Here is a 14,579-nt window from a genome sequence, read left to right as displayed (position 1 = left end):
AACTATGTCTTCAAACTGAGCTCAAGCTACCACTCATATAGCTGCAGCTCACTGATGGAATATCAGTCTGTTCCCAAACTGAACTGCTGACTGCCTGCTTCTGTGAGTGAAAACACACAGATAAATTAAACAAAGGAACCTCCCTAGCCCCCACAGCCCAATTCCATGGCAATGTAACATACTTTGGATGTTCCAAACAAAACTAAGTTAAATCTTCCAGCTTCAAAACAACCCCTTTGATTTTGTGACCCACATAACTAATTAATATCTCTAATGAAGTTAATGGCCCTCTCCTCCAAACTTGCTGATTCCAAAAGAAACTCCCTTATTTAAAAAGGAGCTCTTAGCTTCAACATCAAAGCTTTTGACCGAGGTCTGCATGGATAATTAACCTCTAATAAAAACAGGACAAAGCAGCTCAGGCCCCCTATCTTCAGTTTCCTATCTAAACACCTGCCGTGTTAGGATCTCAATCTCTATTCTAGTCTGATCTTATTAAACGAATACTTCAAACTTGAATTATCACAGGTCTGTTTGACTTGCATTTACTTCAGGGTTGGTTATTAGTTTCTCAATCAAATGTTTCCATTTATCTTACATTGTGCATTTTAATCCCCAACCTTAACCCCTAAAACTAAAAGTGATACCTTTAAAATATCTGAATTATGAAATTAGATATTCGTAACATATCTTGTCTAAATTATCATAATCTTGTACACATCTATGAAATCTCCCCTCAATCTCCTTTGCTCCAAGAAGAATTCCTGCTTCTCCAACTTAACTTTGTATTTAAACTCCCTCCCTAACAGCACTGTGTGTGTACTTACACCACATGGATTGTAGTGATTCATGAAGGAAGTTCACCACCACCTTTTCAAGGGCAATGAGGGATGGCAATAAATGCTGGCCTAACCAGCAATACCCACATCCAATGAATGAATAAAAAATAAAATCCCTCGTCCTTGTAACCATTCTGATAAATGTCCTCTGCACCCTCTCAAGGACTCTCACATTTTTAAGTTGTAGTGGCCAAAACTGGATACAATACTCTAGCTGTGACCTAACCAGAGCTGTTTAAAGGTTCAGCATAACATCCATATTTTCCACTTAATACCTCTACATATGAGGCTCAAGATCTCAAATGCTTTGCTCACTCACTCAATATGATCTGCCATCACAAAGATCTGTGCACATTGATCCTAAAAGCATCCCAAGAATAGCAGAAAATCAAGAGGCAAAAAGGAGGGAGGAACATAAAACAATCACTATCACTAGAGGAAAAGGACTAGGAAACCCCATGTGACTTAAGGCTGACAAGTCCCCTGATGGCCTGCATCCTGGGGTCTTAAAAGGAGTGAAACAAAAGAAAAATAGCTGGAAAAACTCAGCAGGTCTCACAGCATCTGCGGAGAGGAATACAGTTAATGTTCATCAGAACTAAGAAAATATAGAAATAAGGTGAAATATAAGCTGGTTGAAGGGGGTGGGACAGGTAGAGCTGGATGGAGGGCCAGTGATTGGTGGAGGCAAAGAAAAGAGAAGAGAATCCACCTCGAAACATTAAATGTATTCCTCTCCACAGATACTGTCAGACCTGCTGAGTTTTTCCAGCTATTTTTGTTTTTGTTTCAGATTTCCAGCATCCGCAGTATTTTGCTTTTATCTTAAAAGAAGTGGATGCATTGGCTGTATTATTCCAAAATTCCCTCGATTCTGGCACGGTCTTAGCAGGTTGGAAAACCACAAATGTAACACCTCTATTCAAGAAAGGAGTGAGGTAGAAAGCAGGAAATTATAGCCTAACATCAGTCATTGGGGAAATGCTAGAATCCATTATTAAGGAGGTTGTAGCAGGACATCTAGAATATCATGGTACAATCAAGCAGAGTCAACATGGTTTTGTGAAAGGCAAATTGTGTTTGACAAATTTATTAGAGTTCTTTGAGAGCGAAGCAAGCCAGGATGATAAAGGAGAACTATTAGACACAGCGTATTTGGATTTCCAAAAGGCATTCAATAGGGTGCCACATAAACTGTTACTAGGCAAGGTAAGAGCTCATGGTATTGGGGCCAATATAGTAGGAAGGATAGAGGATTGGTTAACTAACAGGAAAGAGAGTGTTGGAGTAAACAATTCATTTTCAACTTGGCAACTGTAAATTGTGGAATGCCACAAGGATTCTATTATTTACAGCTTGGATGAAATGACAAATTGCTGACAATACAAAAGGTAGGTAGGAAAGCAATTTGGGAGGAGGACACAGAGTCTGCAAACAAATATAGATAGATTAGCTGAGTGAACAAAATTTGGCAGATGGTATGTAATGTGGGAAAATGTGGGGTTGTCCACTTAGGTGAGAAGGTTAGAAAAGCAGAATATTATTTAAATAGAGAGACACTGTAGAATGTTGCAATACAGAGGGATTTGGGTGTCCTTGCACATGAATCACAAAAACTCAGTATGCAGGTACAGCAAGTAATTAGGAAGGAAAATGGAATGTTAGCCTTTATTGAAAACAGTATGGAACATAAAAGGAGATAAGTCTTGCATGTTACATGGCATTGGTGACATCACACTAGAGTTTTGTGTACAGTGTTTGTCTCCTTACTTAAGGAGGGATAGATTTGCATTGGGAGCATTCAGAGAAGGCTCATGAGGCTGATTCCTTGGATGAAGGGGTTGTCTTGTGAGGAAAGGTTGAGCAGTTTCAGAACAGATCTAAGAGCTCAAACTTGGGCATCCTTGAGGTGCTGTGTACTCAGCCACAATCTGTAACTTCTGACCCGCATATCACTCACTCATATTACCATCAAGCTGAGGGACAAAGGAGTTTGAATTCCAGAGATGGGGTGAGAGTGACTGCCCTTGTCATCAAGGAGCCCTGGTAAAATTGAAATCAATGGGAATCTGGAAAAAGCTCTCCACTGATTAGAATCATACTGGTATGAAGGAAGATGGTTGTGGTTGTTGGAAATCAATCATCTCAGTTTCAGGACATCACTGTGAAAGTTGCTCAGGGTAGTGTCAGGGACCAGCTATCTTTAGTTACTTCATCAATGACCTCACCTCCATGATAAGGATAGCAGTGGGGATGTTCGCTGACGATTGCACAATGTTCCATACCATTTGCAACTGCTCAGATACTGAAGCAGTCCATATCCAAACGCAGCAAGACCTGGACAATATCCAGGCTTGGGCTGAGAAGTGGCAAGTAACATTTGTACCACACAAGTGCCAGGCAATGCCCATATCCAGCAAGCGAGAACATAACCCTCCCCCCTTGACATTTAACAGCATTACCATAACCAAATCCCTCACTATCAACATCCTTTTGGTTACCATTGACGTGAAACTGAACTACATCAGCCATATAAATACTGTGGCTTCAAGAGCAGATCAGACTCTGGGAATTCTGAGATGAATAACTCACCTCCTGACTCCTCAAAGCTTGTCCACCACCTACAAGGTACAAGCCAGGAATGTGATGAAATTCTCTCCACTTGCCTGGATGAGTGCAGCCCCAACAACACTGGAAGCTTGACACCATCCAGGACAAAGTAGCCCACTTGATTGGCACCCAATACAAACCTAAAAATATTCACTCCCTCCACTGCCGCTGCACAGTGGCAGTAGTGTGTACTATATACATGATGCACAGCAACTACTCATTAAGACTCCTTCGACAGCACCTCCCAAACCTGCGACTTCTACCACCGAGAAGGCCAAGGGCTGCAGACGTATGGGAACATCACCTACAAGCTCCCTTCCAAGCTGCACATCATCCCCAACTTGGAACTATATCTTCGTTCCTTCACTGTCACTGGGTCAAAATCCCGAAACTCGCTGCCTAACAGTGCTATAGGTGTACCTACACCACATGGCCTGCAGTGGTTCAAGAATCCAGCTCACCACTGTCACGACCACGGATCCTATCACCAAATTACTTATGGATATATTGAATTTTTAAGTAAGACGTGTTTTTTTTTTAAAAAGAGGACATTAAAGCAAATGCTGGCTGAGACCGTAAGGTAACCAATTGTTGGAAAATTCCTCTGTGGGTTACTTGATCAACTAGTTCAGAAAGAACAGACTATCACACCCAAAAGGTGTGACACGGCCTACTTTAGACAGAGGCACTTAAAAGGAAAAGAGACAATACACACTGAACTGTAATCTCCTGTGGTTGCAGAAATAATAGAAAAATAATTACTACCTCAGCTGAAACCACCTCCTGTTGAATTATATCCCACACTGATATGAACTGAGTTAAAAAAGAAAACAGGTCTGGGCGAAAGACATGTTTATTTCGTCCCTTCCAGGAATACACAGGGAAGGGGGTTTTAAAAAGCCAACTGGAACCCTAGTTCTGTTTTCCTAGTCTGGTGTTCTGTTCTGGTGTGCGTGCACTGTGAAGGTCACAGCTGAAGAACCCCAAATGGGCATCCCTGTGCTTGCAGATAAAAAAGGTCCTCTCTCTCTGATTGCTGGAAGCAAGGCACAAGTCAGCAAAGCCACAGTCGAAAAGGAAACAGGACAACTGCTTTCAGCTAACCTACAGAACCGAGAATCTCCTAACCATCTGCTCAACTGCCAAAGTCAGTACTACCGGAATCACCCAACTTAACATCTGCAATGGTTCACCATCTACTCCTCACAGACAAGCTGAAGGACTGATTCGTATACCTTTTTTAAACTTTTATTTTTGGACTCAATTTCTTACTTCTAACCTCTGTATGTGTGTTGCATTTTTAATGTTTTTTTCTCCCGTTTAGTAACTAATAAACTCACTCTTTCTTTGACTCAAGATAGCCTGATTAAATTGGCTCCTTTTGAAAACAAATACATTTGGACTGGGAAAAGGTATCCACAAGGAAAGGGATCCTTTTTAAATTAATCTTGTTGCGACCAACTAAGGGGGTTGAATAAAGAACGGGAGCCAGTTCAACCGCCTCACCTGGGAGCATAGCAATTTGGGGTACCTTGTCCAGGATCACATATTGGGGGAACCTCGTCCGGAGACCAGTTGTAACACCACCACCTTCTCAAGGGTAATTTGGATGGGCCACAGATGTTGGCCTTGTCAGCAATGCCCACATCACATGAAAGAATAAATGAAAAAAATGTTGGAACTATATTCATTGGAGCTTAGATGAATGAAAAGTGATCTTATTGAAAAATATAAGCTTCTGAGATGGGCTTGACAAGTTAGATGCTGAGAGGACATTTCCCCTCATACGGGAATCTAGAGCTAGATGACAGAATTTCAAAATAAGGGTCTCCCATTTAAGACTGAGAGAAGAAATTCCCCTCATCTCAAAGGAACTTAGTCTTTGGAATTCTCTTCCCCCAGCAAGCAGTGGAGGTAGGGCAATGAATTTAGAACCCCTCCACTATGTCTCTATTGCCGCTCCCTATCCCTTCTGGCAAAATACATCACCTCACACTTCTAATAAAATGCTTTCTGCTAGCCTATGTCCTGTGAGCTTGGCAATGATAATTTTCTCCTTAACTGGGACAGAGTCATCTCACTAACTTTGTTGTCTTCATTCAGCGAATTAAGGTACATGTTACAATAATACTATTTAAATATTTTACTGTAACAATACATGAAGTTTAAAACTGAATTCTCTACCAAGAATAAGATTGTATTTTCTCGCTTTTCCTAGAACTTTTAAGGTTGCAATTGACTATTCCACCATACTGAGTGTTGCATGTTTGGTTCTTTAATAAACTTCTGTATAGTTTAGAATTATACTGTCTCACATAGCCTTCTGTATTGCTAACTCATGAACCTGCCTCCATAAACTCTTTGGTGGGGATGTACATTACTGAGGAGAGATCTTCTGGACCCTAATATCCAGGATATTATAATCTGTCTGAAACTTGATAAAAAGGCTATCTGGAGGATGGTATTACATGCAGCGAACTCCTTTCCTTTGGGGAGAGATAATTCCTTCAGACCCGTTTAGTATCTTTGGGATCTGTCTTTCTCAACCGGAAGTTGAGAGGGATTATCTGAGGTACATCTGATCCGGGATTGTCCAAAAAGGGGCTGGGATTATAATCCACCACACTATGTGATGGTAATCTTGGTCCAAAAATATTGCAAAGACATTAAAACAGTAAAAAATAATTATCTTCCTTACTTCGATCACTATAGTCATCGACAAGAATGAGTTCTTTAAGGAGAACAGCAGGAGATGTTTCCAGTACACTGTGAATTGTGCGGAGAAGTGTAGACCAGGCCTCATTATAAAATGCGATAACTACAGAAGTGGTAGGAAGTTTCCTATAATTGAACCGTTTTGCCCTGCACCTGAAATGAAGCAGAATTTCAACATGATCAAGAAAATCCTTGTAATTTTAAATACCTCTAAGACAAAGCTCACAAAGCCAACTGGGAGGTTGTTCAAGCACCAGTTCAGTATTGATTTATGGAATACTTTCAGTAACTATCTAAACTAAAGAATCATTGCACTAACAAGAAGCCAGAAACCTCGCTGTTTGCAAATGATGACTAATTCTGCTGCCGTAAAAACAATTTAGGACTAAAAAACATGGCCATTTCAATCTTCAACATCAAGCATGACTATTGTGGAGAAAACAGCTGAAGTGGGGGAAAGAGGGGTTAAATAACTAAATAATACCCCACAGCCGTAACAGATTTGTATTACAGCACACTGCAAGACAGAATACAATAAAATTGGGTTCATGACAGCAAATCTTCATGCACTGCACTTTCATTCTCAAACACATTTTGAAGTGGAGATACTTATCCACAAGGGGGAAGATAAATGAATAAAGGAAGTTGACAGAGGCCATTACATCAGATGCCACTGACTGCTCTTGTATGTTTCCTTGCAACCCATTACAGAGCAATATTAGGATCAAATTCTTGACCTGCCTGCTTGCCCAGGGAATGGTTAGTGGGTAAAAGGGAACTAAAAAGAAATACATCTTCAAACTTTATATAAAATATATATAAAATATACACAGCAAGCCCTATCAGATAAGAAATTTATCAGATTTACTTGTGAATATTTGAAAATGTGCTTATTACAGTAAAGTTAATTCAATTTGAATAGTTGCATTCTTAATATTATTTTTGAATACATTCTGGCCCAAAGAGCATATTTCATTGCATGTTTTCAGGTCAGGGGTGGTGAACCCCCAGCCCGTTGCAGTTTTTCATCCAGCCCCTGGTGAGATTTCAAATAAATATATCAGAGAAAGCAATTCCTAGATAAATAGTCATAGAACAAAGAAAACACGGAATCTTCACGAATTAATAACTCGCTTGCCAACAGCTTCATGCAAATGCTGCCTCTTTCAGCAAAGCCTATTCATAAGCAAATTTCTTAACAGGCCGTCAACTGCTGGCTAGGCCAAAAAACATTTGCTCCTCCTATATGTCTCACAAAAATGCTGCACAACAGAATCATAATGTGTTATTGATTACTTTGAAACACGTTCAGAGCCAAACAAAATACAGAACCGCGCAGCGTGGGCTTCATTGTACTTCTAAGCGAAACATAATCTACGTGGCCGAGGAGTCAATGCTTTTGGTATAAATTTATTCTAATTCCAATCTCACTCAATCTCATGAAGACACCCAGCAGAATGTAAACGCAAGGCAAAATAAGTGAGTTCCCCCCCGCAGAGTTGCCCTGCAGCCTGTAAAGTGGCGCTGCTGTATGACTGTTACTGAGATAAATACAGACATCATCACGACAGTTGGCCTGTCATTCGTTCAAAAACAAAAATCGCTGGAAAAACTCAGCAGGTATTATTTGTTCTGTCATTTACTGGTTTCCCAACGTGCTTCAAACGCCTAAAGTCGTTGATTTAGAGAGCCAGGCAGGAAAATATTTCAGTTCACTGCACTTGCAACTCCGTCGAGTTATAGTGCCAAATTTAAATTTCAACAGTCCTCCGGTAATTTCGAAACTTTTGTGTATCATATGTTTGTTTCTTTTAAACAGATTTTCTCCTGTCCCGTTTTCGAATATTTCAAACGCTGTTTTCTAACACTTGGAGCAGTGTCTGGGGTGAGGAGTCAGCAGCCGGCGGACAGACTGGCGAGAAGTCCGCAGGGCGGGTCTGCGTGGGATGGTCGGCTAAAGCTTTCAATATTCTCAGAGAACTGTTGGAATCTTAACAGCAACATGGTGTTAAAATCTCCCCGTGCATCAGGATTTGCTTCAGTTGCTTACACCCCCCTGTGCTATCCCAGTGTTATTGAAAATGCCGTCAAGCTTCTGAATATCTCTGCACGCTAACGGTCAACTCAGAGTAACATCTGTGAGAAGCAAATTTGTTTCAGGAGTTCCAGGCAGTAATTATTGCAGTTAAGGCAGTTAATCTTAAAGCAAACCTGCTCACAAGACAAAAAATCTTATGAAGTGACCTCCATGGATGGTTAGAAGTTTCCTCACAGCGATTAAGTATTGTTTGGGATGGTTGGATATTAGCTTCTCTGCTCGTCCTCAGGGCATGATAATATTGTACCTTCATTCCCTCCCTCTCTCTGTGCTAATACAGCTTCTGCGAAGTGGTTACTATTTTATTCTTATTTAATATGACAAAGAGAACGCCCCTGTCCTGTTCTGCCATTAACACTCAGTGATTCTGCTTCTAAAGTGGAAATCCAGAACTCAGTGGCGCTTTATGAAGCCCTGAGCCGTTTACCCAATTGTGTGTTTTTTTTTAAACTAGTTCAAGGCTACACATTGCCTGATGCGGGAATACCAAAGGATGCCCCCTATTAAACATTCTACAAGTTTACAATGACCGGTGCGCTCATTTCTTTACCATTTCAGTCGGCGTTCAATGCAGATCCGCTTCTGCTCTTTCAAATCGACCCTCTCCATTTCCGTTTGTTGCCACTCTGCTGTAACACCGCTGGAAATGGCCTCAGGACCATACTCTCCCTGGAGGATGAGGAGAGGATTCCCCCGAAATGAAATCTAGTCCCAGAACCTAACCGAGTTTAGCGAGGGAGGCAAGATCAGACCATGTCCTCTTTTCATTATTCATTCATTGGATGCAGGCATTACTGGCTAGGCCAGTATTTATTGCCCATTTCGGATTTGCCCTTGAGAAGGTGATGGCGAGCCAAACTCCACCATTTAAAAATCACGACCAGTGGCAGTCACAGCCCAGAGTATTCATGCCTCGGGAGGACACGGCAGTGATGGGCAGGTTTTGGAAGAGGCAGTAATGCAGATCGAAGTACCGGTCATTGTAAACGATGTAGAATCTACGGTAACAAGGTTTATTAAGGAAAAGCAAACTTAGCCATCGCATTAAAGCAGTGGGTGAGTTGTACGTTTCTGTATTCCCTCTTAAAAAAAAGTTGTGTGTGTGTAGGGCCCATGACTAATTGTGTTTGTGTGTGAGAGATCGTTGGGAAAAAAGGTTCCCCAGCCCACTTTAGGTTATTAACTTGTAACCTTAAGTAAATCCACTTTTTATAAGAAAAAGATGGGTTGCACTCTAAAACTAAATTACAGGAATAAATTCTAGGGTGGAAGGATTTAGCAAGACTTTTGATAAGGTCACACACGGCAGACTGGTGAGAAAATTAAAAGCCCTTGGATCCAAGGGAAAGTGGCAAGTTGGATTCAAAACCAGCTGAGTGACAGCAAGCAAAAGGGTAATGGTCAACAGGTGTGTTTGGGACAGAAAGGCTGTTTCCAGTGGGTTTCCAGGGCTCAGTTACTAGGTCACTTGCTTTTCCTGGTTTATATCAATGATCCAGACTTAAATATAGGGAGCACAATTAGGAAGTTTGCAGATCATAGCAAAACTTGGTTGTCTGATAGAAGAAAGTTGCAGAAAAGTGACAAGTGGAATTCAATCCAGCCAAGTATGATGTAATGCAATTTGGGAGGCAAACCAGGCAAGGGAATACACAATAAATGGGAATACAGAATAAATGCTGGGATACTAAGGGTAGGTAAACAGAGGGACCGTGGAGTGCATCTCCACAGCTTACTTAAGGTAGCAAGACAAGTAGATAAAATGGTAAATAAGACAAGCAGACACTTTCTTTTATTAGCCAAAACATGGAACATAAGAACAAGGAGATGATGATAGAACTGTATAAAACACTACTTAGGCCATAGCTAGAGAACTACATACAGTTTTGAGCACCACATTACAGGAACAATGTGATTAGACTTGAGAGGGTACAGAGGAATTTTAAAGATGTTGCCAGGAGTGGAGAATTTTTAGCTAAGAGCAATGATTGAGTGGTTGGTGTTTTCTTGGAGTAGAGGTGGTCAAGGGAAGATATAATTGAGATGTATAAAAACAAGAGGGGTTAGATAGAGTGGATAATAAGGACCTATTTCCATAGTAGAAGATCAATAGCCAGGTGGTATCATTCTCAAGTAATTGGTAGAAGGATCAAAGGAGAATTAAGGGGAAATCTTTTCAACCTGGGATGCTGAGGTTTGGAACTTACTGACTGAAATGATGCTAGAGGCAGAAACCCTCAGCACATGCTCCTGCATCCACTTGAAACATGAGCTGAAAAGTGGGATTAGGCTGGATAACTCTTTATCGACTGCCACTGACACAATGGGACAGCCCTCCTCTTGTGCCATAAATTTTCTATGCAACTAAACTCTCCACAACTCTTGCAGATCTCTTGGTGCCAGCTGAGGTAAGGAACTCAGCAGAGTGGAAGGAAATCAAAGGTCCATCTCTCTATTATGTGGTTATCTAACACACTGTCTCAATGGTCCACTTTTAAATTCACCATAAAGCTACTGGCCAGACCAATCAGTCTTCTTAGCTGGGGCCTTTGGCTTGGGATGGATGCTCTCCTAACTTGTTCCATGTCCCTTGGAACACCTCTGCCCTTAAGTGGAAGTACAGTTTCAGCTACACTCTCTCATGGCTTTTTGACTGGGGAGGCATCTCACTCCCTATCTGCTCACATGTTTGGGAATTCCCTTTGTCCCTATTTAGTGTCGGAAAGAAGGTTTCCACAAGCCATACTTCAGGCAAGTCCTTAACATTTTCATTTCCAGACTTAATAACCTGCCTTCCTTCAGGCTCTTCAGATGCATAGGGCATCTCCCTCACTATTTCTTTCCCTGCTCTGGAACTTCTCTGGTCCTTATTTAATTCTGGGACATTTGAGGAATCTATTTTAGATTCTAGGGGTCTTTTCTGTATCCCGTTTAATTTTACTGGCATGTTCGGCCTTGCCACCTTCGAGCAGCTCTCACTTAAGGTCTAAGGAAACTTCCCCAGCTTTCTGCCCATCTGCAGATTTTTGCTGGTTAGCACTGGCCTCTTTTCTTTCGCTGGCTAACAACTTGCTGCCAGCCAAATCATTCCCAAGGAGGAGACTGATTCCTGCTACTCATAGTTGAAGGGCAATTCCTACTGTAACAGGCCCTGAAAGGTCACACTGTAGATGGACCTTATGGAGGGGTGCAAACAGAGATCCTCCTCCCATTCCACTGATTAGGGCTTTGGCCTTCAGGGAGGACTAAGGGGGTAGGTTTAAGCTTCCCTCCAACAGTAACGATTGAGTGGCCCCTGTGTCCCTGAGCAGTTCCTTGGATTTGTTCACATTTGGGATGGATGGGCAGGAGGCCTGTTCCTGACAGGACAAAACTACAGAAGCTCTCTGGGAATTTGTCCGGCTCCAACATACATAGTGCCATGCCCTTCAAAGGGTAAGTTGCTGTAGCGAGAGTCTCTAATTGTTCTGCTGCACTACCCATTGGGGCATCCTTCGGGGGACTACTCATGTGAAGCCCTACTAGGCCAACAGGCTTGCCACGTAATCTTGATCATTCAGGTCTAGAATGGCCTATTTTGTTGCAATGGGAACACAATAGCCTCTGGGAGTTCTCCTTTTGGAATGCAGGAGGGCTTCTCACACCCTCGTTTATGTTTTCTGGGTAGAGGGACTTTCGTATCTAGATTGCTCTGCTTATCTTCCAAGGCTCATGGGTATGATTTGGAAAGGGTCTGCCTGAGTTTCCAGGCCTATGGGTGAGATCATAGCTGTCTGCTGTGACTACTACGCCCCTGACTATGAGGATTTTCTGCTCCTCTAGGTGTATTCGCAGGTTGGAGGGTAGGCAATTTTTGAATTCCTATAACAGTACGAGCTCACACAGCCCCTCATAGTTGTGGGGGATTCTTAGCTTTTGACCGATGGATAAGATCCCTATTTGCTTCAGCCATTCAAACTTGCTGTAGCTTTGTGTGGGCTTCTTACAAGCATTCCGGACTTGCTGGCGATATGCCTCTGGGACCAACTCATAGGCACTTAGGATGGCAGCCTTGTTCCACTCATAATTCAGGGACACATCAGGAGGCAGTATGCAGTAGACTTCTTGGGCTCTCCCTGACAGCTGCCCTTGAATTAAAAAGGTACAGATATCTGAGGGCCATTTTAGCTGTCCTTTAATTTTCTCAAAAGTGACAAAAAATTACTCTACATCACTCTCTTCAAATTTGGGAATGAATCTCACATACTTGAGGGACTCAGAGTGGTTCTAGGTTAGAAGGATAAGGGGTGCTACTGGGTAGAGAGAGATTCTCCCTTGCAACTTCCAATTGTCTGGCCTCTCTTTCCCATTGAGCTGTTAGCTCCATTTCCAATTTTAAGAGCTGGAATTCTCTTTCCCTCTCTCTCTCTCTCTCTCTCTTTGCCCTCTCCTGAGTTGCCCTCTCCTGAGCTTCCCTCGCGCTCTAGCTTTTGCCCTCTCCTGAGCTTCCCTCGCGCTCTAGCTTTTGCCCTCTCCTGAGCTTCCCTCGCTCTCTCGCTTTTGCCCTCTCCTGAGCTTCCCTCGCTCTCTCGCTTTTGCCCTCTCCTGAGCTTCCCTCGCGCTCTCGCTTTTGCCCTCTCCTGAGCTTCCCTCGCGCTGCTTTTGCCCTCTCCTGAGCTTCCCTCGCGCTCTCGCTTTTGCCCTCTCCTGAGCTTCCCTCGTGCTCTCGCTTTTGCCCTCCTGAGCTTCCCTCGCGCTCTCGCTTTTGCCCTCTCCTGAGCTTCCCTCGCGCTCTCGCTTTTGCCCTCTCCTGAGCTTCCCTCGCGCTCTCGCTTTTGCCCTCTCCTGAGCTTCCCTCGCGCTCTCGCTTTTGCCCTCTCCTGAGCTTCCCTCGCGCTCTCGCTTTTGCCCTCTCCTGAGCTTCCCTCGCTCTCGCTTTTGCCCTCTCCTGAGCTTCCCTCGCTCTCGCTTTTGCCCTCTCCTGAGCTTCCCTCGCTCTCGCTTTTGCCCTCTCCTGAGCTTCCCTTGCTCTCGCTTTTGCCCTCTCCTGAGCTTCCCTCGCTCTCGTTTTTGCCCTCTCCTGAAATTCTAGCAGTTACCTGAGCTTTTCCTACTCAAAATTGGCTAATCAGCTCTACATTTAACTGCTCTACTGGTAACGTGAGATCCAAATGTTCCAGCAATGACTGGATCAGTTCATTTCTTTTCATTTTACTGGGCAATTTTAACTGTATCTCCCTAGCTACAGCTTTCAATTGTTCTGTGCTAAGGATCACCAAAGTTTCCCTGTTTAAATTCTCTTGCTGAACAAAAACAGCTGGGCATCAAATGTTGCCATTTTCTTAGTGTTAGGGAAAATGAATTTGCTGTGGTAAGTTACCTGTGTTTTAAAATTTGTTCCAGCCACAGGGTTTTCCTCTTTTGGCTTCCAATTGACTCTTTTATATCAGATTTGGCTTGTTTCTCAACTTGGACTCTGGTCAAATTCACATAGGGTTATCCCAGACTTGAGCTCTCAATTTCTGTTTCAGACAGGAGGGGGTTTAATTTAAGCAGCCCTGATTTCTCTTCTCACTACCCACCTGTAAACAGAAAGGTGTGTTTGATTTTTGATTTCCCCCTCTATATGTGGTGCTGTATTTTCCCAATCCCTCAGTTCTGGTGTGATCCAATTCTCTATTAATAACCCCAAAGCAAACTTGAGATAGGATGAATTAAAAGGGTTAATTTATTTGCACACACACAAATGCAAGAGGAGGGTCACCATGTGACTTCCTTTGCGTTCATACAATAAAGATAGGATAGAGAACAGAAAGAGGTATGGGGCAAAGACCACAAAACAAAATAAGAATTATTCATATGGGTTTCATATAAGTCCAGGGTCGAAAATCATAGACCAATGATGTATTCTTTGCTAGTCAGCAGGCTATTGACTGATGCTGAATAACTTACCTTTCCAGTAGAGGTTACATGATGAGATGGGCCAGTAGGACTTAATTAGTCTTATAGGCACTGGTACACAAGTTCAAAAGTTCCAGTAGAAAACAGTGTCGGTGGGAAGCCAGGTATTCAAAAACCTGGCGCCCTTTTTCTGCTACTTGTAGATGGTACACATTACTGCCACAGTTCATTGGTGGTGGAGTGAGTGAATGTTTGTCAAAGGGGTGCCAATCAAGCGGGCTGCTTTGTCTTGGAAGGCGTCAAGCTTCTTCAGTGTTGTTGGAGCTGCATTCATCCAGGCAAGGGGAGAGTATTCCATCACACTCCTGACTTGTGCCTTGTAGATGGTGGACATGCTTTGGGGAGTCAGGGGGTGAGTTACTTAATGCAGGATTCCT

General features: G+C 42.7%; 1 protein-coding gene across 2 annotated transcripts in view; it reads right to left on the bottom strand.

Moving 5' to 3' along the window:
- poc1bl (POC1 centriolar protein homolog B (Chlamydomonas), like) overlaps positions 1 to 14,579 on the bottom strand; it is a 74,787-nt gene that overhangs the window by 25,887 nt on the left and 34,321 nt on the right. For both annotated transcript variants that reach the window (XM_041184527.1, XM_041184526.1), the window contains one exon: positions 6,148 to 6,317. In XM_041184527.1, the coding sequence (XP_041040461.1) occupies positions 6,148 to 6,317 (170 nt within the window). The remainder of the gene's footprint in view (positions 1 to 6,147; positions 6,318 to 14,579) is intronic.

This window comes from Carcharodon carcharias, chromosome 3, assembly GCF_017639515.1.
Source record: "Carcharodon carcharias isolate sCarCar2 chromosome 3, sCarCar2.pri, whole genome shotgun sequence".
In the NCBI taxonomy this organism is placed as follows: domain Eukaryota; kingdom Metazoa; phylum Chordata; class Chondrichthyes; order Lamniformes; family Lamnidae; genus Carcharodon; species Carcharodon carcharias.
Note: the sequence above shows the minus strand (reverse complement) of the source record. Positions and strands in the feature narration are given on the sequence as shown.